Source organism: Xiphophorus hellerii, chromosome 12 (genome assembly GCF_003331165.1).
Source record: "Xiphophorus hellerii strain 12219 chromosome 12, Xiphophorus_hellerii-4.1, whole genome shotgun sequence".
In the NCBI taxonomy this organism is placed as follows: domain Eukaryota; kingdom Metazoa; phylum Chordata; class Actinopteri; order Cyprinodontiformes; family Poeciliidae; genus Xiphophorus; species Xiphophorus hellerii.
Window position 1 is genome coordinate 11249224 of NC_045683.1, and position 23841 is coordinate 11273064.

Genomic DNA, 23841 nt, shown 5'->3' on the forward strand with positions numbered 1-23841 from the left:
TCCAGTTGATGAATGTAATGTGTTCTGAATACTGTTCATCCTGTCTGTTAACTTCGCACTGTAAACATTTCACATCAACGCATCAATGTCCACAGCAGCTTCTCACACCTTCTACTGGGTCGGCATCCCTTTCAGTTATGAGCATTTAAATTATATTAAATATATAAATATATATATATCAACTGTATATTTGACTTTTTTTAAATAAACCTAACCAAAAAAATATCCGTGTTGTTTGCTTGTTTTTATTTTTCTCCCATGCTTGGCATTGTATTAAACTGAATATCTCTCTCTTTTAAATATAATCACCATTACTTTGTTCCCTTATTGACAGAAACTTAAATTTAAGTTGCCTTTTATGCCTTTTTCTTGCTATTAACCTTTTTCTTTCTTTGCAGTTAACCTTCAAAGAAAGGCTCTGTTGTTCTGTTGCTATAGATACGTCATACAGAATGTTACCAAAATAAAAGCATGGAACTTTAGCCTTCAGTTGGCCTTTACATGCTGTTTGAATGTCCACATCAGATCTCTTCGCTCTGTTTCTGGGAGTTTATCTCCCGTTTGAAGAAGAGCGCCCCCAGCTGGCCGTGAGAGGCCTCGCTCATGGCTTTGGTTTGCATGCACATCTTGTATTTGTCTGAAGGAAGTTCATCTGCACAGCTCTTCTCGTGCCACAGGTGGAAGAGGCCTCTGGACGGAGCTCGAACCACCATCAGCTTGCTGTGGAGATACTTCCTGTACAGGTGGACGTCTTCCAGCCCCCAGCCTCTGATGCTGCGGTCAAACCCACCTGTCGGCGAGATTAGAACAATTTGATACATCATTAACTTAAATATAAACCTTGTGATCCTTAGACAACAGCTACTGGTCTCTTCCAGAGCAGAAAATGTACTGAATGATGTAAAAATACATAAACGGTGTCAATATGTAGTTTCTACCTGACCTTATGATCCAGTGTTTTTAGAGTTTGAAGGAATAGACAGCAAAACGAAAGTTTTTGTGCAACCATAATAATTTTTAAGATATTAAACAGGTCATTCAAAGGTTTTGTCCTTTTTGCATTTTGTTTTAATTCAGTTCAATTTAGTTTATTTCTATATTGCACAATTCACAACAAATGTCTCAAGTTACAAAGAAATAATTGATTTCAATTCAGTCATACATACATACATTCTAACTGATCTTAATTAACAAACTTTACAATAAGCTCAGTGAATTATTCAAATTAGTTTAAAAGGTAAATCTTTTAGGTATTTTTTTTATTATAAGAAGCTGAAGACAGAAATTCTAAAATCAACATTCACTGGGTTGTTGATAAAATTATGAAAATGTTTTCTTTATTCTGATATATTCCCAGTTCTTGCCATATTTCTGCCAGCTGAAGACGGCCAAGAATATAAACTAATCTCCTTTAACTTAATGAAAAACAAACCCTCAAATTAAAAGTATATTTCTACTGTAGATTTTCAGTTTTTATAATGAAACACTATTGATAACAATTTAATTACCTCTCTTACAATTAATTTGGGCAGAAAATTAATGAAAAACCTATTACTATCTACAATTATTAAAGGGAACTACAAGGTATGTAAATATTTCTGTAATGCATGAACAGCTGGGTGTACCTTACCAATGTTGATAAAATCTGATCGGTATTGGCATGTCATGCCAAATCCAAAGTCCCGCCAGAATCCATTTTCATTTTTTACCACCTGAAACAGAAGAAAAAGATTTAAATCAGCCTCTTTATATCTATATTTTCTCCATCAGAATGAAAACTTTGCCCCATTTTACCCACCAGTTGTTTTATAGAGGGAATGCGTGTGTGATTGCTGTAGATGATGGATGGGTTGTACTGGCTGAAGAGCACAGGGTAGTACACTTTTTTACCTAAAAGAATGAACAATGCAACAAAGCATTATGGGTAGCTATTGATGAGAAACTAGCAACGTGTTCGGAAGAGAAAGTGTGCAGAACATCTTCGGGTTCGCTCTCACCAGCGTCTGCGTTCAAGCGGCAGGAAGTCAGGAAGTCTGGTGTGAAGTGGACGTCGACGTCACAGAAGAAGAGCAGGACGTTCTGCCGCTGTCTCCAGGCCCTGGCGCCGACGTCGAGGCCTCGGCCGCGAGAAAACTTCTCATTCATCTGGATCAAGGTGAAACTCCTGAACCGAGTCTCCCTGAGGCACAGGACAAAACGTCTGCCATCGCTCCTTAATTGCACAGCTGCAAGGTTTTCATTTTCATTTTCTTGTGCGCACTCATGCTTTCTCTTCCATTTTTATTAGTTTATGAATGCCAACATGAAATGTGCAGTCCCACATGGAAAAGTCCCTGCATTAAAGACTAAAAACCTTCAAGTAGATGGTTTTCTGCGGGTTTTCTAAAAATCAAGTTAGTTGTGTTGGTAAACCCAGAATAAACCATTTTTATTCAAGGTCAGTTAGCTTCATAATGAGTTTATTTTTTTTTATTAATGTAATAAAGAATGCCACATGAGCTTTTCAAAATATGCGCTGGGTGATGCTTGTCACACGCAGTGCAACAGGTTTGTCAGATTAGACAGGCTAAGATTCATAAAGCAATACATAAGCTTAGTGCATTATGTTAAATTTAAACTGAACATCAAAACAGATCAGGGCTGAAACGATTAATTGGAATAATTATTGATGTATTAATTATTGAAATAACTAATTTAGTAATTGATCGTTAACTGGAGTATACAGACTGAAAAAAGCAACATTTTCTAAATGTGCAACAAACTCAGAGCTGTAATTAAGTCAAAACTGTACAGAAAATTTAAACATTTTGCATTTAAGATTTGTTTTACCCAGAACTCCAGCATAGTTTTAGCTCCACCTGGTTAAAATTTTGTTTAAAAAAAAAAAATATATATATATATATATATATATATATATATTAAGCACCTTTTGCTGTTCAATTATTTTTTGGTTAACCCATAAAATAGCCAGATCAGCATTTTACAAGCAGAAAGGGATGAACTTTTCACATGTTGATGTAGGAAGTATTGTTTAAGCTGCAGATGCATCATTTGCTGCAAATGATCAAGCGCTCAAATAAAAAATGCATACATGATGCACTGGTTTACTTAGAAATCTGTAGAATGTGCTAATTTTTTTATCCGATAAATCGACTAATTGTCAAAATAATGAATAGAATAACTGCTAATCATTATTTCCAGCCCTAGTTCTTAGCATTACCTTGTGATCTGATCCAGCACAGCCTTCACCTGGTCGATCTGATCTCGACCAAAGTAGACCACAGTGAGGTGAACCCGGCCGTCCTGTCGGACGCAAACGTCCCTGAACCAAACAAACAAAACAAGAACAGATTTATACCGCGTGGTTTGAAACCATTTAAACATTTTTTCCCTAACGAACTTGTTCATTCGTAGAAATGAGCTTTCACCCAGATCTCTCAGGTCAACAGTTTCCCACCAGCGTTTTGTTCGTCCACCTCCGGATGGTACCTGAAGTTGCTCATGAATTGCTTGAAGGCGTCCACTCTCCCGGACAGCGGCACGATTATGTTGATGATGATGCCGTGTGTGCTCACGCCGTCACTCTTCACCTTCATCAAAGGCCCAAACGGCCTGAAGAGGACGAGCTGAGCGAAGTTCTGTGGGCCGTCGCCTTTGAACACCAGCTCATAGACGGTCCCTCTGGTCCGCTCTGTGCGAGTCAAACCTGAGATAAAAACCAAAATATTCTTTCAACCCTCACAGGGCAGCACAGAAACACACAGGGACAACAACAATGCAAGCACACACTCACTCCTGAGGGAAGTTTTAAAGACTGATTCATGTAACAGTCGGGTTTAATCCGATTCATCGTTTCGTACGGCCGAAACGATGAATCGGATTAATCTGGTTCTGGGGATGCAGAATCGTCAACTAATTTTATAAGCAATCGATTCTTCACTGGAGTATTCATACTTTGACCAATAAATAAGCCAAATTACAAAAAATATATACATTTTGCATTTAAGATTAAAAAAAACAAATTATTTTTCTGTAAATATTTTCTATCCAGAACTCCCAAGTTTTTAGTTAGCTGGTTAGAATTGTTTAGAAAATTAAATTTAGGGAAATTGAATGTTTTCGAATGCTAAAGCAATAAACCCAAAATTAACTCCACTATTAGCGCACTAGATGTGTGTCCACCACTGCTATCTAGAGATGCTTCCTATCTATAGATGTTCAGACTTAAAGATTTTAATTCTCTGTGAATTAAAGGAAATCCAAAATCTATAAAGTGAGTTTACATCAGATTTGGTTTCCATGCAAAAGAAAACTCACAATTTTTCTCTTCAATATGATAATATTTCTTCTTTTAGCTAAAAAACGCATGTTGGTTACATATAAAATAAGTGGAAAAACAGATTTTTGTGTTGCAGATTTTTCCGTTGTCTTGTGTTTTATTTCAGTGACTTGAATTCTTAGTGAATTCATAGTTTTTCACCCTGTATGAAGTCTGAAGGGGAGTAGGTTCGTTTCCTCCTGGTGCCGTCTGCGTGCTGCTGGGGTCCGTTCAGGACGTGCAGAGCCGTCTCCACCGTCCCGACCAGCTCGTCTCGGCGGTCTCTCCTCGAGGGTCTCTCGGCCGGATGCTTCGTCAGCCCCGTTTCCAGCTGGTAAACCCTGAGCAGCGCCAGAAAGTCACGTTGCGTTTATTTGTACAGCATATTTCAGTACAGTCACCAATTATGAAACAAGCAGCATTATATTTAGTCAAATTCCATAATCAAAGTCATCAATACACTTTAAATATGTTGATCACTTACTGCTAATCAAAAGCAATTCTAAACTGGTGAGTTTTAAGTCTTTATTTAAAGGCACTTGGTGTCCTGGCTGTTTCACATTTTTATGGAAGTTTGTTCTAGATTTTTGGTGCATAGAAGCTGAATGCTTGTTCTATGCATGTTTGGTTCTGGTTCTGGGGATGCAGAGTAAACCAAAACCATAAAACCTGAAAGTCTGGAAGGTTGACACAACAACAGCAGATCTTTAATGTATTGTGGTGCTAAACTGTTCAGTGATTTATGAACTAACAACAGTATTTTAAAATGTATTCTCTGAGCTACATGATTTGTTAGGTAGACCTGTAAGACACTATTGGAGTAATCAATGTGACTAAAATAAACTAAAGATTAAATATTAATCCTGGAAATGTTCTTCAGGTGATAGTAGGCTGACTTTGTAACTGTCCTTATGTGGCTCTGAAGGTTCAGGTCAGAGTTCATCACTGTTCCCAGATTTCAGGCCTGGATTCTGGTTTCTAACTGTAATGACACTGAATCTAATTCGCTCCTCTTTTGGTCCAAAGATAACTTCAGTTTTGTTTCTGTTCATGTGGAGAAAGGTATGGCACATGATTAAATGTCTCACGTTTTATACTGATGGAGGCCTGACTGCACAGCTGTACTCACGTCTGCAGGGTGAAGGTATCAAAAGGGATCAGTGCATATTCGTTGGGCAGCTCCACACCTGAGCTCACCTCCGCCTGGTTCAGCTGGGAGCGGAAGAACTCCTGAAGGACATAATGCATAACATTTATGTGGTGTATTTCCTTCTTACTTTACCAGCTCACATCGATAAATCATCCAGAAGTGTGTTTTCCTACCTTGAGGTCAGACTTTGTAGGGGTATTGTGCAGACTCTCCAGACCCTGAGGCAGAATCCCTTTACTTTTCGCCGTCTCCAGGGACTCCTGAAGCTGCTGCGTCCTCTCCTCCAGAGCTACCTTCAGCTCCGCTATCTGCTTCGTCAGACTGCTGATGTAGTGTCTGTGAGAGTCCTCTCTCTCCTGCAGCAGGGCCAGGTAGCCCTCCTTACTGGTGGCCCCTCCAGGCCACAGCAGAGACGGGTGTTTGCTGTGAGATGAAGGTTTACAGCCTAGCAGGTAGAAGAGCAGCAGAAAGCAGCAGCAGCCCGACGTGATGAGGCCGATCCGGGTCATCAGCGCCAGCAGCCACCGTCTCAACATGCTGGATCGTCTCTGAAGTTATTTAGAAACGCTTAAAGAGACGGAAAACAGCTGCGAACATATACACCTGCTGCTGTGATAAAGAGCCAAACAGCTGCGGGAAGTCCTCCAGTTTGTTCATGGCGTTCACTGGGTCTCAGTGACTGGTTCAACTGGTTCTGATCCGATCGCCGACTTTACTGCAAGATGAGAAGTGGACGAAACGACAGGAGGAAGAACACTTGTTTCAGCTGTTAAAACGATCACATGAGCTGTTTTCGTCCATCCATCCAACCATCTGTTCATCCATCCATCCATCCATCCTTCCATCCATCCGTCCATCCATCCATCTTTCAGGTTCCATATTTAAAACATTTCTCCTACCATAGTCATTCTGGGGCTTTTCTCATATACTTAAATTCTCAGAAAAGTCCAATTTGAATACTCTGGAAATTTGGCGCCTTAAAAGCGAGAACGTTTGACTTCAGGATGTGTAGAAACCACACGTACAAATTCACATGACTCTCTAAAACTCCACGGAAGAAGCAGCACACACAGGGTGAACTGAGGTCTGCATTGAAGACATTTATTTTCACCTCAAATCACAATTCAATCGCGATCTGACTGCTGGGTTTGCTGCTATAAAATGCAGAGAAACACTCTGACCTTATAGCTTTGACATGATGCAAAGCTAAAGGGGGACAGAAACAAGCATCTCTCTGTAAGCGCCTCCACCTTACAGAGGGTGTGTCTTGTCATAATCAGTTTATTCACAACACAGTTGGCTCTTTATAACTCAGGTAGAGGGCATTTTCATGAATGGCTTGCTTATGTTTCCCCACAAGCGTGTGTATGCACGTGTGTGTAAAGGCGAGTTTACACGAGCTTTTTAGCAGTCATGACCTACAAAACACTGTTATAACATAAAATGTACAGATCTTTCCGACTGAAAAAACTTGTAAAAGTGCTTCATAGTTTGCTATGCTTTTCTCCTTCAGGATGTCAGGTTTTAACGTTTTCTCTTGTACTTGCCCAGAATAAGCTTTTAGTGTGTAACCAGAGCTTAAAGTGAACACAAATCCAATCAAATTAATAACAGAGAAATATCGAATTTGTACTCACCAACTTTTGTGCATCCCAAAGAGAAGAATCGATAGTCAGAAACAATGAAACTTTACAACTTTTTCGCTAGACTGTGTCTTCAGGAGGAAATGATGAAGCAGGTCTTTGAAAGTAAACGTTAAAGTGACCTTGCTGGAGTAAACTGATCCTCCCTCCACTCAGTCTCCACCTTTCTCCAGTCCCTCCCTCTCCACTTCCCTGCTTACCGTGCAGTCACTGCCTGAGCTGCCAGTTTGTCTTTTTTTGCATCATCAGATGCACTGAGATTGTCCTGAAGGTGAATTAGGGTCAGTAATTTCAGAAAACGATCTCTGGACATCACATCACATCACAAACTGCAGGAAGCTTTGTTTACATCTCCCAATAGGCTCCACAAGGCACCTGAGCGAGACCCATATGCAGATACCTGCTCCATCTCCTTTTCAGTTGTGTTTATTGACTTGCGCTCTTTTTGAAAGCTATACATGTTCATTTGCTCTGCAGTCTCCTGGAGCATTTCATCAGTGAAAGTACATGAAGTACATGTAAGGTGTCATGTCACCCAGGGCCGTGTAGAGACCTTTGGAGGGGCAGGGGCTCAAATTTAAAAAAGGGGCACATTGAGCAAAAACACTGTACAACAACATAGCAACCACCCATATTAATCAAGAATCTAAATGGATCCTACTATATCATTGCCATCATGTGGGGAAATGCAAAGCAAATGTATATTTTCCACAACAGGTATAAAGTTGCTGTTTCTGCTGCTGACAGTCCTGGAGGTCTGAGTTGATCTGAGACTGTAGCTGTTAAACAGGCCAGAGGAGAGAAGGTCTCTGGTTATAAAGTTATGAAATAAGCTGCTGCCATTTTACAAATTAAGCCCTAATAATATCTATTTAACCTCTACACGATGCTAATCAGAGTTTAAAGGGATTTCTTTGTTTCAATTGAAAACTTTTCATCAAAGAGGTCAAAGGTCACATGTGGGGTACCCCAAGGTTCAATCCTAGGACCCCTTTTATTCAATATTTATATGCTCCCACTAGCTCAGGTTATAACAGGAAATAATATTAGCTACCATAACTGTGCAGATGACACACAGCTCTACATTACGATGTCACCAGGTGACTCAGAGCCCATCCAATCACTGAACAGATGCTTAGAACAGATAAATGTGTGGATGTGCCAAAACTTTCTCCAGTTGAACAGAAACAAAACTGAAGTTATTATTTTTGGACCTAAAGAGGAACGATCTAGAGTCAATGCACAGCTTCAGTTATTACAACTGAAAACCAGCGATCAGGCCCAAAACCTGGGAGTAGTGATGGACTCTGACCTGAACCTCCAGAGCCACATAAAGACAGTCACAAAGTCGGCCTTCTATCACCTGAAGAACATTTCCAGGATTAAAGGACTAATGTCTCAGCCAGATCTAGAGAAACTCATCCATGCGTTCATCTTCAGTCATATTGATTATTGCAACAGCGTCTTCACAGGTCTGTCCAACAAATCAATCAAACAGCTGCAGCTGATCCAGAATGCTGCTGCTCGCGTTCTCACTAAAACCAGGAAGATAGAGCACATAACACCAGTTTTAAAGTCCCTCCACTGGCTCCCTGTAGCTCAAAGAATAGACTTTAAAATACTGTTGTTAGTTTATAAATCACTGAACGGCTTAGCACCACAATACATTAAAGATCTGCTTTTATTGTATCAACCTTCCAGACCTCTCAGGTCTTCCGGTTCTGGTCTGCTCTGCATCCCCAGAACCAGAACCAAACGAGGAGAAGCAGCTTTCAGCATCTATGCACCACAAATTTGGAACAAACTTCCAGAAAACTGTAAAACAGCTGAAACACTGACTTCTTTTAAATCTCAACTAAAAACCCACCTGTTTAGAATTGTATTTGAAATGTAATCAATTACAAATTTATGGATGGAACTTGACTTAATGCTTTGTTTTGATTATTGATTCTATATTGCATTGTGTTTCTGTGTTTGTAATGATGTAAAGCACTTTGAAATGTCTTGCTGCTGAAATGTGCTATACAAATAAAATTTGATTGATTGATTGATTAATGATGGATAAAAGAGACAGCTAACGATGCAAATCAGGACGTTAGAAAACCCAAGCATTGAAACCAAAATAAACCACTAGTTTTGACAGACAGTTGTCTGTCTGCGAACCTCCAGCCCAGATTCCGTCAGCAGCGGCTTTAAACCGCCTGGTAGAAACGTTAAGGAGAAGCAGAGCGAACAGTCAGCAGGTGGTACCAGGTGGTACCAAGTGGTACCGAGGCTTTGAGCTGCATCGAGACCCGCAGTGACAGTATCGTGTCTTATACCAGTATGTCTGATATAAAGACATATTTCTTTCTATCTGTCGGTGGGACCGACTCAGACTGCCTGTAGCGAACCGGGCTTTTAGCAGAATGATGAAGTTAAAATCAGAAGTTTTCTCTGCAGCTGAAACATTTCTGAGTTTAGGGGCGAGGCGGGTTTTGTCCCGCTATTGCAAGGACGATTATAAAAATATAAATAGAAACAGTTTTTCTAACGTCAACATCAGACCTACGTTTTTATTCACAAACCAGTGTATGAAAAAATATTCTTGCCCATAATTTGATAGTTAGAGGACACAGATCCACCCTTCTCCTCACCTTGGGCCCGGAGTCTGAACAATATGGAGGCTCTGAGAGTCATTATTAGACTGAGGGCAGCCAGACTAGTTTATTTTTACTAAATTATTATATTTAGCTAAATATTATTGCTGAGGGGCACAAACAGGCCTTCTGACATACAGATTAAAAAAAAAGAAGAAAAAAACTCAAAAAGGGCACTAGGGGCATCAAGGCGAAAGGGGGCTCAAGCCCCCTTCGCCCCCCCTCTGCACGTGCCTGATGTCACCCCTGTTTTCTGTGCTTTCCTCAACACTGGAGCCAGCTAAGCGCTCCGAGGGGTCGATGGCCGGGACCGCCAAGTTTACAGGGGTATGTATCAAAAGACACAGCATCTATTAAGCAGCTATTAGCAACATGTACTAATAACCTAAAAGCACACAAAAAATCTGCACCCTGCTCCCAAATCAGCAGCAGCATCTGGTTAAAAAACGTTAAAAACATGTTTAGATTTTCGCAGATGTTCGGGGTCACCAATGTGGAAGTCAGCAGAAAAAGACCACAAAATTATTTGAGCCTTGTTTATTTCTCAATGTCCATCCATCCATCCATTTTCTAACATCCTTGTCCCTAGTGGGGTCGGGAGAGGTGCTGGTGCCCATCTCCAGCTAACGTTCCAGGCGAGAGGCGGGGTTCACCCTGGACAGGTTGCCAGTCTGTTGCAGTATTCTCAATGTCTTCCAATCAAAACCAAAAAATAGAATGTCGTACAACCGTTGGTGTCTTCTCACCTCACCTTCTCCCCTTCACAATAAAAGTATACATTCGGGTGTGAAATATATACATTGTACACAATGGGCTTTTAAGTTTTTATGGATTTCCACGCGATTCTGAATTAAGAACACAGTGGCTTGTAAATATTCGTCGCGACAAGTTAAAGCTAACCGAGGGGAGACGGATAATAAATAAATGAGCCGTCCCTGTGTTATTTTCATGGAATCGCTTCTGTATTCAGCCTGAAAGAGCGAGTGTATGGGAACGAGTGAGCAGACCAGAGCCAGACAGCCGAGCATCTGATCCGTCTGTACACTGTAAACACAACCCTATTTAGGCTCTTAACAAGAAGCATGCAAAACTAATAAACAAAATAACATGGAGGCCTCACGGAACACGGCCATATTTTTCTGTAGCCAAGTGGAAAAGTATGGTTTCATGATGACCACCAGAGGGAACTATGTGTAGATGAGCCCTGAGCTTTGCCGGCTCGTTAAAGAATGTGATGAAAAACGTTAAACCGGAAGAAGTAGCTTTGTGCTGTTTCCTACAGTATGCTAATGTGGCAAACGTTTTTCTGCTGTCCTTAAAAAAGGATTATGGTGGGAAAATGGCTTCATGAAGAACTGTGGAGCTTGTTCTGGTTCCGTGAAGAACAGCGACTCTTACGTGTGAAGCTCGATTGATTGTCGTGGGCCAAAGTGAAACTTACAGTATGTGGAGCTGTACAGACGTTATCGGCTTTGGACGAAGCAGGCTAATTGGCCCATTTGAATTTAGGCGCTCCAGAAACGACGCTCCAGACTTCAGGGGGGAAACCGTTTTAAATTAGATAGTGTTAAAATCATTCAGTTTAATTATCCGTAAAACACAGACAAAATGTTATTCAAGTATGAATAAATAGAAAAAGGTTATAAACATCAGATTATCATTTTAATGCTTTTAGGATCATAACATGTAATTTTAGTCAATAATATAGGCAGCTAGATAGAGGCCTATCAAGTTGAATAAATTGTATATATATATATATATATCCAATATATACAGTACAGACCAAACGTTTGGACACACAGTTGTGTCCAAACTTTTGGTCTGTACTGTATATATATATATATATATATATATATATATATATATATATATATATATATATATATATATATATATATATACATATATACTACAAACATTCCACAGTTTAGTCCTTGTTAAGGCAATTTCTATGGTATTTATTTAAGAGAAAGTTAGAAAAAGGGATGGGGGGGCGTAGTAATTCCCTTCAAATTCAGATAAAGGACAACAGCTGTGTTGTTGGGGATTTATGTGGTTGTTTATGTGTAGGGGCTTTCCCTTTAAGAGGTGCAGCCCAGCTGCATGTCATGTGACTTCGGCCAGGAAGCCAAGCTGAGTTAGATTTCATGTCACCCATGTGTTTAGTCAATCCAGTTCAATCTGTATTCATCTTTGCCCAGACTAAGCATTGTGGGTAGGTTATGTTTAATATATTATTATACATCATTATTTCTTACATCATTTCTGGTTGTTGAGGTGGATGTTAAATATTTTTGAATGAGTATTGAAAGGACAGTACTTAATTTGGTTATACTAAATTTGTATGTACATGCTTGTAAAAAGAATGTATCCCCTTTGTGTGTGTTTCAGTTTCACACTTCCTTGAAATCAATAAACCTGTGGACAAAAGGTCAACTTTCCTCAGAGTCTTTGTGTCAGGGAAGAGTTTAGCTGTACTGTCTAGTTGCATTTCATATGGCGAAGGCAGTATTGTGAAACCACAACTTCTCAGCAGGTTAGACATCGCAGTTTAAGCTGGAAGACTCGGAATACGCATAGACATACCCAGCCAGTGACTTATTACAACATTCACCTCTCTAAATCATAACAAGAAAACAAGTAATTATGACAGAGGAGGCTGCAACGTGGGAGACACGATCTCAAGCTTCATGTTCTTCTGTACAGTCAAGAGCATCTACTACAGAGTCTGCTGCTGCTAAAGCAAGAGCAAAAGCGGAAGCAGCAAAAGCACGCCTTGTCTTTGCTGAAGAGGAGGCTAACTTAAAACTGCAAAAGGCTAAATTGGAAGTATCAATGGACATTCTGAGCATAAAAAAGGAAACGGCTGTCGCTGAAGCACTTGAAGCAGCTGCCGATTTGAAAGAAAATCCATCCAGTAATCAGCTTAACTGGGAAATACCTTCCTTAGAAGCCACCAAACGAACGAAAGAGTACGTTGTCAACCACGGTCAACAGTTGGATGTGGATAAACAACTCACTCTTCCTTCAAAGCCACAGCCAGATGCTGATGTTTTACCTATGCATCTTATGCCAGACGTTAATCCCTTCATTCCAAAGAAAGATGATTCTGGAACCCAGTTATTTTGCCAGACTCCCCAGCAGCAGCTCACTCATGAGAAAAGCACAGTTCGACTCGAACACGATCACTTTACTCCAATACGACCCTCCACGCCACAAGTGAACGTCAGTGATCGTCCCCCACATTCATCATTTTTAAATCCTAAATTCGACGATTTGAACGTGAATGACTTCGTTCGCTATCTGGCTCGACGGGAACTGGTGTCTACGGGTTTACTCAAGTTTAATGATAAACCTCAGAACTACAGGGCTTGGAAACGATCATTTCAGTCTGCCATCCATGGTTTACATTTGACATTCAGTGAGGAGATGGATCTTCTGCTTTAGTGGCTAGGCAAAGATTCAGCCTTACATGTGGAGCGAATTAGAGCGACCCACATAAACCACCCAAATGCAGGACTGACTATGATTTGGAACCGGCTTGACCAAACATATGGTTCTACAGAAATTATAGAAGACGCCCTCTTCAAACGAATTGAAACGTTTCCCAAAATAACGAACCAAGATTTTTCCAAGTTAATCAAGTTGAGTGATTTATTAAGCGAACTCTTGGCAGCTAAGGACGAAGGAGACTAACCTGGACTTAACTTCCTTGACACGGCAAGAGGCATCAATCCCATCCTGCGAAAGCTACCCTTTAACCTACAGGAAAAATGGGCATCAGTAGGTTCATTATACAAGCAAAGATATCAGGTCTCATATCCACCATTTGGTTACTTCGTGGATTTCATCAGTCAAGAAGCAAGCGTTGGGAACGACCCAAGTTTCAATCTCAACACTCAAGAGGAGATTGCTCCAAAGGCTGAGCGGACAACTTGGAAGTCGAACAGACACATAGAGGTTTCTACGCACAAAACTGAAGTTACCTCAAACACAAACGAGCTCTTCTCAAAACCAGACGATTGTAACAAAATGTGTCCTCTGCATAAAAAGCCACATCCTCTGCGTAAATGTCGAGCATTTAGGGAGAAGTCCATTGAAGATCGTAAGAACTTCTTGAAGGAGAATCATATTTGCTTTAAATGTTGCTCCTCCACACTGCATGTTGCAAAAAAACTGCACAGCTAAAATCCTGTGCGCAGAATGCAACAGCGAAAGGCATCCCACAGTACTTCACCCTGGGCCAGCACCTTGGGCAGCAGAAGTAGATCCTGCATCAAGGCACGACAGGGAGCTTCAAATCCCTGTTCAATCACAGGTCAATGCCCAGTGCACTCAAGTTTGTGGTGGAGATCTCGCCGAGAAATCATGTTCTAAAATAAGCCTCGTAAAGGTTTATCCATCTGGGTCTAGGGACAAGGCTAGGAGAGTCTACGCCATCTTAGACGAACAAAGCAACCGTTCATTAGTTACGTCACAGTTCTTTGAGGTTTTCAGTGACACAAGTTCAAGTTCTCCTTACACCTTTAGAACATGCGCTGGAGTGAAGCAAGTATCAGGAAGAAGAGCTACCGGCTACTAAGTGGAATCTCTTGATGGAACTGTCCACCTCCCACTACCAAGTCTTATAGAGTGTAATGACATCCCAAACAACAGAGATGAGATTCCAACTCCCGATGTAGCACTCCACCATCCTCATCTGAAGTCACTGGCGCACCTGATCCCAGAGGTCGATCCAAAAGCGCCAATCATGCTTCTTCTGGGCCGTGATATTCTCCATGTTCACAAAGTCCGCAAACAGGTGAACGGCACACACAACCTGCCCTATGCACAGAAGTTGGATTTGGGGTGGTGATAGTAGGCAACGTATGCCTGGGCAACGTGCTGTTGTGATTTAAACTCGACGGACCAAAAGCGTGTGAGCACACGAACAGGAAACCAGCCACACAGAATAATCAGAGTTTACTTTTTTTATTCTTTTTTAGCGCTAGAAAAGAGAGACGCTTACCCTCACAGGCTAATTTGTTGTGGAGTGAATGTAACCGAAATTATACAGCATCTGAACAAAAACGGAAGAATCACTGCTTATATCTAAAAACACGCCCAGTGGTTGCCTGATGTCAGCCAAGTCATGCCCAGTGATCACCCGATGTGTTACGTCAGCTAAAGTTTCTATTTCTACAAAGGCCTTTGTGTGAAAGTGAAACATGCCAGGTGTGTAAAAGCGAGTTAGATTTCATGTCACCCATGTGTTTAGTCAATCCAGTTCAATCTGTATTCATCTTTGCCCGGACGAAGCATTGTGGGTAGGTTATGTTTAATATGTTATTATACATCATTATCTCTTACATCATTTCTGGTTGTTGAGGTGGATGTTAAATATTTTTGAATGAGTATTGAAAGGACAGTATTGAATTTGGTTATACTAAATTTGTATGTACATGCTTGTAAAAAGAATGTATCCCCTTTGTGTGTGTTTCAGTTTCACACTTCCTTGAAATCAATAAACCTGTGGACAAAAGGTCAACTTTCCTCAGAGTCTTTGTGTCAGGGAAGAGTTTAGCTGTACTGTCTAGTTGCAAATCATATGGCGAAGGCAGTATAACAGCCTTAACACAGTATCGGTTATAACATTTTAAATCAGGGATTTGTTGCAGGGTATAATACTGATCAGATTGACCTTAATATTAGATTCAATTATTTTGATTATCTGCATGTCAGGTTTGACACCTATTAAAGACAAGTTGAACAACACAGAAAAGACAAGAGAGTTAGATTCTTTTGTACTCGCGAGGAGAACGGACAGAGATGTGTTTACAGTTACAAATCTCCAACCGCTCTGAAACACATTTGTCCGCTCCTCTCTTTTTATTATTTTCACAGACCCTATCACAGAGAGCACTGCAACCCTGAGGGGTGGGGTCAAAGCATTTTAGTTGCAGTGCTAAATGACAATCACTAACTAAACACATGTTATCTTGCATTAGAACACAGAGTAAAAACAGAACAGGTCGTATATCTTCAAGGCGACGATTCGTCAGCTATCTAACAGCTCAAAGGAAGAAGAAGTCCTGGTGAGCAATGAACCCCGTGAGCACGGTTATCACTGCTTCTCTTCAGGGAGGCCCTCTTGTGAAGACGGAGATAAAGTAGATCAAAACATACAGAAACAGTCTTTATGTTTAGAGAAAAGAAAACAATCATGGAACATCAAATATGGAACACTATTGTTATAAAGGAAACAACAAATATATGATAATATATACATTTCACCTAACACTGCATTACTTAGTTTGATTTAAAATGTGCAAAATATGTAATACAATTCTTCGTCTGGAAGAGGGGTGAGTTGGCGCCATAACCGAAACAATCCACTAGGAAGCGAGTAGGTGAAAGCCGTGATTTCCTTTCGTGATCATTTCTCTTACAATTTTCCCTCTTTTAAGGTAACTAATGAGATCAAATTATTAGGAGAATGACATGTGGATTAGTTTGTTTTGTGTCACGGAGTAGTTTATTTTGCACTAATGTGATGTGTGAAGGGTGTTTGTCTAACTAACTTAGCTCTGTTGCTAACGGTAGTAGGCCTCATGTTCCGTTACATTAGGCAGTTTGATTCGTTTAAATAAGAATAATAACTTATGATTTCTGTGAGGTAGTGCAAATAATGTACATTTTTCATAATTTTGATTGGAAATATTTCTATTTTATGATTATAAATTTAGGTCTGACTGTACTATTAAAACATTATTTAAATAATTCAGAATAAAATGCTTTAATGTTGTTAAATAAATTTTATGTACAATACTTTAAAAGTATAGTTTTAAATAACTTGTAGTGAAAAATGTTATAAATTATAACTTGCAGTTTACAAGGTTAAAATTGTATGAAAAGAGACACCTGTGTTCTGCATTTTATTTATCAATACAAAGATAATGCGACTACAGGCTGCTTGAATTTGCATTTTGCCATGAGTTTTTATATCTTTGTACTTCTAATATTTTTGTATTGTTTTCTGAAACAGTCAATACAAGTAAGTAAGTGAAAGAGCAGTGATTTCGTTTCATGATAATTTTTCTTACAAGCAGCCTGGTAGTGCTAAAGAAACACGCGTCCAACCAAAACATCTCACCTTAACATTATTGGCAACAAATTCTGTCCACGGTCCAGATGACAACTGAAAACAGACTTATCTGATGACAGAAAGTTTGTACGTTATAAATTAACAAGGGCATATTTCACAACATTAGTACCCAAACAAAAAAATATATAAACGTGTATTTGAATGCAAGAAAGATGTGACAGAGAACAGTCTTTTGATGGCCCAGCTTTTACCCGTACCATTTGAGAAGTAGACTGCTTAGGAAATTCATGTCTTTAGAATTTCAAGCATTAAAAAGTTAATCACAAATTAACGTTTGAAATTTTTGTTACACAAACATGAAGATTAATGCTGAACCTTCACCTCCGTCTAACAACAGAACAAACTGAATACATGCCACTGCCGAACTTATTCCTATAAAACCTTAATGTTTTGTGTGGTTTTCATCTACGAAGCCAGTGCCATTGACAGAATCAAGGAAGAAAATCTCCCTATGCTTAGGCTTCACAATCTGAAAAAATATGTCGCACTGATGATAAACACTACTGCTGAGTAATATATGAATTAGACAAGTGCAAAGACGTGGAGAAATTATGAAGGTCGATATCAAATAAGTATTGTACTAACGCATAGTGTCCAATGTCAAGGACGCCATACAGGAATCAGAAACCAGTCCAAATCTTGTGCCTGTGACTTACATTTAAATCCCAAAATTAACATATATTATGGTGAATTCGACATACAAAGCTGAAAATAAATTCTTCAACAATATGTACTGGGAGATGTAGTGTCGGATTTAAGGGAAACAGGTGGAAACCAGGAACATTACTGTTTCTTGCAAAAACCTTGACACCCTGGAGAAAGAAAACGAAACAAGGACAATCAATCTTTACTCTTAGTGTCTTCAGTGTTAGACGTATTTTCAGCTCTGTGTTTCCTCCCTTTTGTATTCCCCAGCAGATCTTCTTAGCTTCCCTGTGCCACCTTCTCCCCAACCCTCTGCTTGCTTCTGTGTCAACTACTCACACCTGCAATCAGTCATCTCGTCTAGCTAGGCCCATTGTTCCATTTACTTCCTCCCAGTACTTAAGCTCCTCTATCTCAGTCACAACTCGCCAGTCCGTCTTGGCACTCTGCTCGTCTCTCACCTCACCACTTCCCAGTCCCCACGTCTTCTCTGCATGTCTTTATTTTTTGGATTTACTGTGTACTTTGGCCTTTACATTTTTATAAGTTTGAGCCTTCATTTTTCATTAAATCTACAAACAGCACTAAACGTCTTCTGCCTGTTGCATTTGGGTCTGTTCAACAACACATCATGACTATTTGTTATTGTCACGTTTATGGAATTTACTCGTTCAGTATTTATATGACTCCTAACTCGCATATCATGAAACAAATGTAGATTCTATAAATTTACTGACCTTGTTGCTGCACATTTTCTTAACAGCTTTCAGGCAGGAGTTCTGAATCTTTGAAGAATTGTAGAAATCATATTTTCACAACACGCAAGATAGCATTCTCACACACATGGCTTGACGTATATTGAAACTCTTGTGATGGGCAGACTCGTATTCCTTTGAGTCAGGACCTGCCCATCAGCACAAGCAACGTATTCACCCGGATCTCTGGTTTGGTCTAAAACCTGAGCAAGCTTAGGAAAGAAAAATGGAAGATAAATGCATTTTTATTAACTTGATTTCTCACAATGTTATGCATTCCTCCTGTATGTAGTCATGCACAACACATAATGTGTTTAAAATGCTTGTCTGTGGAGATTAAATTTTTTACATCACGACTTTTTTCTCCACTGATCTATAAAGTCCTATAATCATACACTCACTGGCCACTTTTTCTTAAAAAGAAAGTGGCAGATATGCCCTGAATTCTTTTTTAACATTATATTTTGTCTGTTTGGTTTTAAATCATGCAAGGAGGAAGTTAGAAAATGTAAGGCCACCATACTTAAAAAAACAATAGAGAAAACTATTGGGAACACTGTATAACTGTGTTCCCAGTACTGTGACACAGTGTTATACACAAATACTGAAAAACATTACCTTGTAATTGATACAAGCACTGACAATTCTTTAAAAAAACAAAAAGAAAGTTGATATTTACCAAACTCATTTCGGCGGCATTTAGCTATTGACCCCAGTAGTTTTCAAACTTCTCAGAGTTGACGGAAATTGTTGTGCACTTTAGAGGACATGGCTGAGTTTGATCAATGGTGACTTGCAAAGTGGTTGCCTGTTGCTTGTTTCTCTCATAGCCTTTATCAACAGAAGCAATCCTAAGTTAATACAGATATTGTGCCTTAATTTCACGGACTACTACAACAAACACTGCCACTCACAAACAGCAGTGCAGTATTACCCATCATAATGCATCCATTGTGGCCAAGGACCAATGTTGCATGTGGCCCAGCAACTTTTAGAATGTCTTGTTTTGTTTTTCTCTTCTTCCGAACATTGAAGTGGTGGAGGATATTTCTTTGCAGAAATACATGTGTGGATGGGGTTAGCATGTTGAGGAAGTAGTTGTTGTTTTTCATGCCTACAAAGAGCTGCTCTGCACACTTGACTATTTAACCCTCCTACAAGTTCTGGAACCATTTCAATCCACCGCAAAACATCCTTGTCATCCTTGCTGTTGCCTTGGAGGAAAGCATCACTGAGACAGTAATGCTCTAAGGAGCCAGATACAGGATGTCCTTCGTTGTCCTCAGGTTCTTTCTCGTGCTTCAGCCAGGGCATGTTTAAAGGTTTTCCTTAGCAGATTGCCTTATATTTTCTGGTGTTGGCTCAGGCAGTCTACATTTATGGATGGTAAATGGTGTGTCCTTAGGGCACTTCTTATGAGATCCGAGTATTCTAACGAAGCAGTCAATATTCTCTTAAAGGCATTACGAAGAAGAGGATATTCAAGACCCTTCTTGAGATGATGTCTCAAATTCTAAAACTTTCAGGAAGAAGGATCATGGGAATTTGATTCCACTTATAACTGCATAAGCCGCCGTGAGTAAGAATTTAAATAGCAAATTCAAAACAAATTTCGAGCAAGACGTAAAACAGATTGAAAATCTTTCACCATTTAAGGTGATCTCAGCTGTCAAACGGAACAAAAATTTGTCCAACTTGCTGGTTAGAGCCAAGCCAAGTTTCTGTTGATGCAACAGAAACCCCAATTGTTCGATTTCCAATTCTGAAAACTGAAATGTATTAAAAATGTTAAGGACAAAACACTAATCAGTATCCCTCAAGGGTTTACTCCCAGGTCTAAAAATTGTGACTACATCATATATTGAGAACGTTGTGGAAAGAAATACATGGGGGAAACAAAATATACGTTCTCCACACACGACACAACACAGATACAACAATAGAAATTAGGAATAGGACACACCATTGTTTTTGACATTTTATGGAATATGTTTTACAGTGAGACAATGAGACTAGCAGTTTTAAAGAGGGACATTAATTTGACACAGTGCGAAAGAAAAAAGAAGGAACGACATTGGATTTTTCTATTAGGAAGAGCAGAGCAGCTCTCCCCTCATTTCTGCCCTGACCAGTGTAGACAGTATCTTCTTGGCAGTTCAGCCTAGTTTGTTGCACCCAAGCTCAAGACCCATGACAGGGTCGTTGCAACAGGGCACAGCTTAATTATTAAAGAGTCACTCTTACAATTTTTATATGCAAAAGAAATTATTGCTCTGTCTTACATGGTTGGAATTCTACCGGATCCGGATGGTGGCGTTCCTCAGCAGGGCCTCCGCATGTTTCCACTTTGCTCCAGGGTAGGTAGCCATCAACTCGCTGACCTCCGATGGAGGTCAGTGGAGTTGAAGGTGGGAAGGCAGGGGACATTTGAGTCCCCCAGGACAACCCACCTGTTGGAGATGGTGATGCTCCAGTCCTGCAGCTTGTTGAGAGTCGACACATGACGTGTCAGCAGGTGCCACAGGCATCTGGGGCTCCACCCTCACTGGGCCCAGGACAGAGTGCCTTGTACGGACCCCGTCCTGCAGGGTTGGAGAGGTGGTGGCAGTAGGCCGGACATTGCCCTCTCCATCAGACTTAAGACCTTTGTTGTCTGGGAGATCAGTTCAAAACAGGTCCTGGCTGTGATCCGGCTCACTTGCTGACTCGTTCTTTTCCTGCAGGTGACAGTACTTCTGTCATGGTTCCGCTACTGGCTTGTCGAGTAGGAGCCGGGGTCCGACTGCTTTCCAGCTGCCTCTTCCCCGTAGTCCTCCCCATAGGGCAACCAGCCAGTCAGGACGGGGTCTGTCCTGCTGACCAGCAGCAGGAGGAGGTGTGGCAGGGGGGCTGGACTGAGCAGATGCACAGCTTTGCAGTCCAGTGTTCCCTCCTGGTCCAGTTTCGGCCACTCCCACCTCGGTTGGAGTGGCGTGGCCAGGCCCAGCCGCAGGGTCTGGCCCATGGATTATGGAGCACCATGGAGTTTTTTCAGGCAGCGACCCAGGTTCCGCCAAGCCCACTTGATGGCAATGTCAAACGGGGCCTCCCACGCCCCCAGCTGGAACCCCAATAAAAGTTCTATGTCCCCAGCCAAGCAGGCCTTGTAATGGTCCCTAAGAATCAGGTGGGTGGTGAATGTCCACTGTCTGGTGTTCCCACTGATGAGCTCTGCAGTGGACGCCGAGGGGAAAGCAGAGACAGACAAAACGTCTGACAGATGTTTTGTCAGTCTTTGCAGAGAGGGCGGGTATCGCTCCGTCTCATTGCTGTTGACGTCAAAAATACATTTCCTGATGTATTTTCATAGTCCCTGGGACAGGAATGAAGGAACAAGTTCCCCACATGTAGCCATATTCTCCTCTGTCACTTCAAAAAGCCTAAGAGATGAGTGCTTTGCCAGATTTGCCAGTAAAACAGAAGCATTTGAGATGTCTGTGCCATAAGCCTCCACACGATCTGCAAGGTTTTTAAGAACACCTGCCACTCCTTTAGGAGCTCCTTTCCCATGAGAGGCCTCAGTGAAGTTCCATGTCACAGACTTAAACCCTTTCATGAAAGGCACTGTGGATGCTACCTTACTACGATGCTGAGATGTGTGTCCATCGGATAGGAAGTGGATATTTTTTGCCAGGGGGTATTTTGATGTTATGTACTCCAAAACTGGCAGCAGATGTGCCCATGTAGCAACAGCGACATGCTATAGACTTCCCCACTAGTGTAGTACGTCACCCCTATATGGAGTGCTACTTGCTGGTGGGATCCACCAAAGTGAGTGTCTTTAATTTCCTTACTCTGTCTGCAGGTGTAATTTTCACTGTAATCAACATGGACTACAACATCATGCTGGGACAAAGTTTCTTTCAGTTGCTTAATACGAGTGAACTGGTGCCAAATGTATGAATCGGTAGGCAGTTCAGTCTTTTGTTAGCTCTACAAGTTTTTCCAATATTAACTACTTTCTTTTCCAGGGTTGTGGTTTTGATGTCAGTCTCAGTGGAAGTGTCATCCTGCCCTGCAATCTGGAAACACAAAACCCAACCATTGGCATATATTTAGGGACTGTAGAGTTATAAGACAATTTTGGATAGAAATACACAGAAACATTGAAAAATAGGCTTAATATAAGAATACCTTTTACATTTACCACCTTTATTCTGGTATCACAGATTTTCTACCTGACAATGCAAAATATTTGAATTAGATATTAATTACAGCCTGTAAAAAAAACTCGTCAGACGCTGGCTCCTCCCTGATGAAATCTATCAGATGGAAAGATTAGTATTCTCAATCTGTCTTCAGCTGAACAAGTTCACTATCTTAAGGTCTGAATGTATGTCCTGTGTTAACCAAACACAACATGTAAAAATATTGGATTGATAATTAGTAAAAAGAGAAGGATCACCTTTCAGTAAGTGTCTATTTGCTATATAACTTCTTTATGGTTAGGTACGTGAAAGTAACGTAAATAAATGGTAAAGAGAAGGAATTTTGTAATTGATCCCAGACTGGATCTGTGACCTGGAGGTGAAATCAAGCTTTTGTAATCTTCTCAATGCTTCAAAAATAATTTTACAAAAAAGGTAAAATACACAAACTGTATTCTTTAATTTATTTTAAAAACAATTTTTTACATTTTTGCCACAATTGATCCAAAGCAAATGGTGCAAACTGTCTGTGTGTATGAAATAAATTATTATTTATAAACCACTGAGACAGATTCTGTTCTACATTCACAAAATATTTGTGTTTGATTCAGTCCAGAAAATTTGAAGCAAAACTAATTCACACACTTATAATCATATTTTTCCTTACAGAAACAATTCAATGCATGAATCTGCTGATGCCAACCACATGCCACACTTACTGCTAATCAAAAGCGACTCTAAACAGGTGAGTTTTAAGACTTCTATTTTGTTCTGCATTCTTTTCTGGACGTTTGTTCCAGATTTGTGGAGCATAGAAGCTGAATGCTGCTTCTCCATGTTTGGTTCTGGTTCTGGGGATGCAGACCAGCACCAGAAGACCTGAGAGATCGGGAAGGTTGATACAACAACAGCAGATCTTTCATGTATTGTGGTGCTAAGCTGTTCAGAGATTTATAAACGAACAACAGTATTTTAAAGTCTATTCTCTGAGCTACAGGGAGCCAGGGCAGAGACATTAGAACTGGTGTGATGTGCTCTAACTTTCTGGGTTTAGTCAGAAAGGTTAACCCTAACCCTAGCTGGAGGATTAATTTTTTTTTTACCTGTAAAGACACTGTTGCAGGAATCGACGTGACTAAAGATAAACACATGGATGAGTTTCTCTTGACCAGTGATGCCCAAACTCAGTCTTCTGGGGCTGGCATCCTGCATGTTTTAGTTTTCTCCCTGCTGGTAGTAACAACCCTTTCAGCATTTTAATGTTCTTCTTAGGCCTTCTAATGAGCCATCATTGGATCCAGGTGTGTTAAACTAGGGAGAGAAATAAAACATGCAGGATGTCGGCTCTCGAGGACCAACT

General features: G+C 40.4%; 1 protein-coding gene and 1 long non-coding RNA gene across 2 annotated transcripts; one reads left to right on the forward strand and one right to left on the reverse strand.

Annotated features, from left to right (window-relative positions):
- Positions 1 to 7227, reverse strand: LOC116729792 (chondroitin sulfate N-acetylgalactosaminyltransferase 1-like). Its single transcript, XM_032578575.1, has 10 exons — positions 7106 to 7227; positions 5642 to 6183; positions 5448 to 5548; positions 4481 to 4659; positions 3490 to 3706; positions 3221 to 3322; positions 1998 to 2179; positions 1799 to 1890; positions 1631 to 1712; positions 1 to 790 (listed from the first exon to the last, which is right to left on the reverse strand). The coding sequence occupies exons 2-10, from the start codon at positions 6002 to 6004 to the stop codon at positions 522 to 524; spliced, it is 1587 nt and encodes a 528-aa protein (XP_032434466.1). The 5' UTR covers positions 6005 to 6183; positions 7106 to 7227; the 3' UTR covers positions 1 to 521.
- A 4580-nt stretch (positions 7228 to 11807) lies between these two features.
- On the forward strand, positions 11808 to 15277 carry LOC116729291 (uncharacterized). The gene is made up of 3 exons (XR_004341127.1): positions 11808 to 11965; positions 12142 to 15056; positions 15233 to 15277. It is a non-coding gene; the product is annotated as an uncharacterized LOC116729291 (long non-coding RNA).
- Positions 15278 to 23841: the final 8564 nt, after the last annotated feature.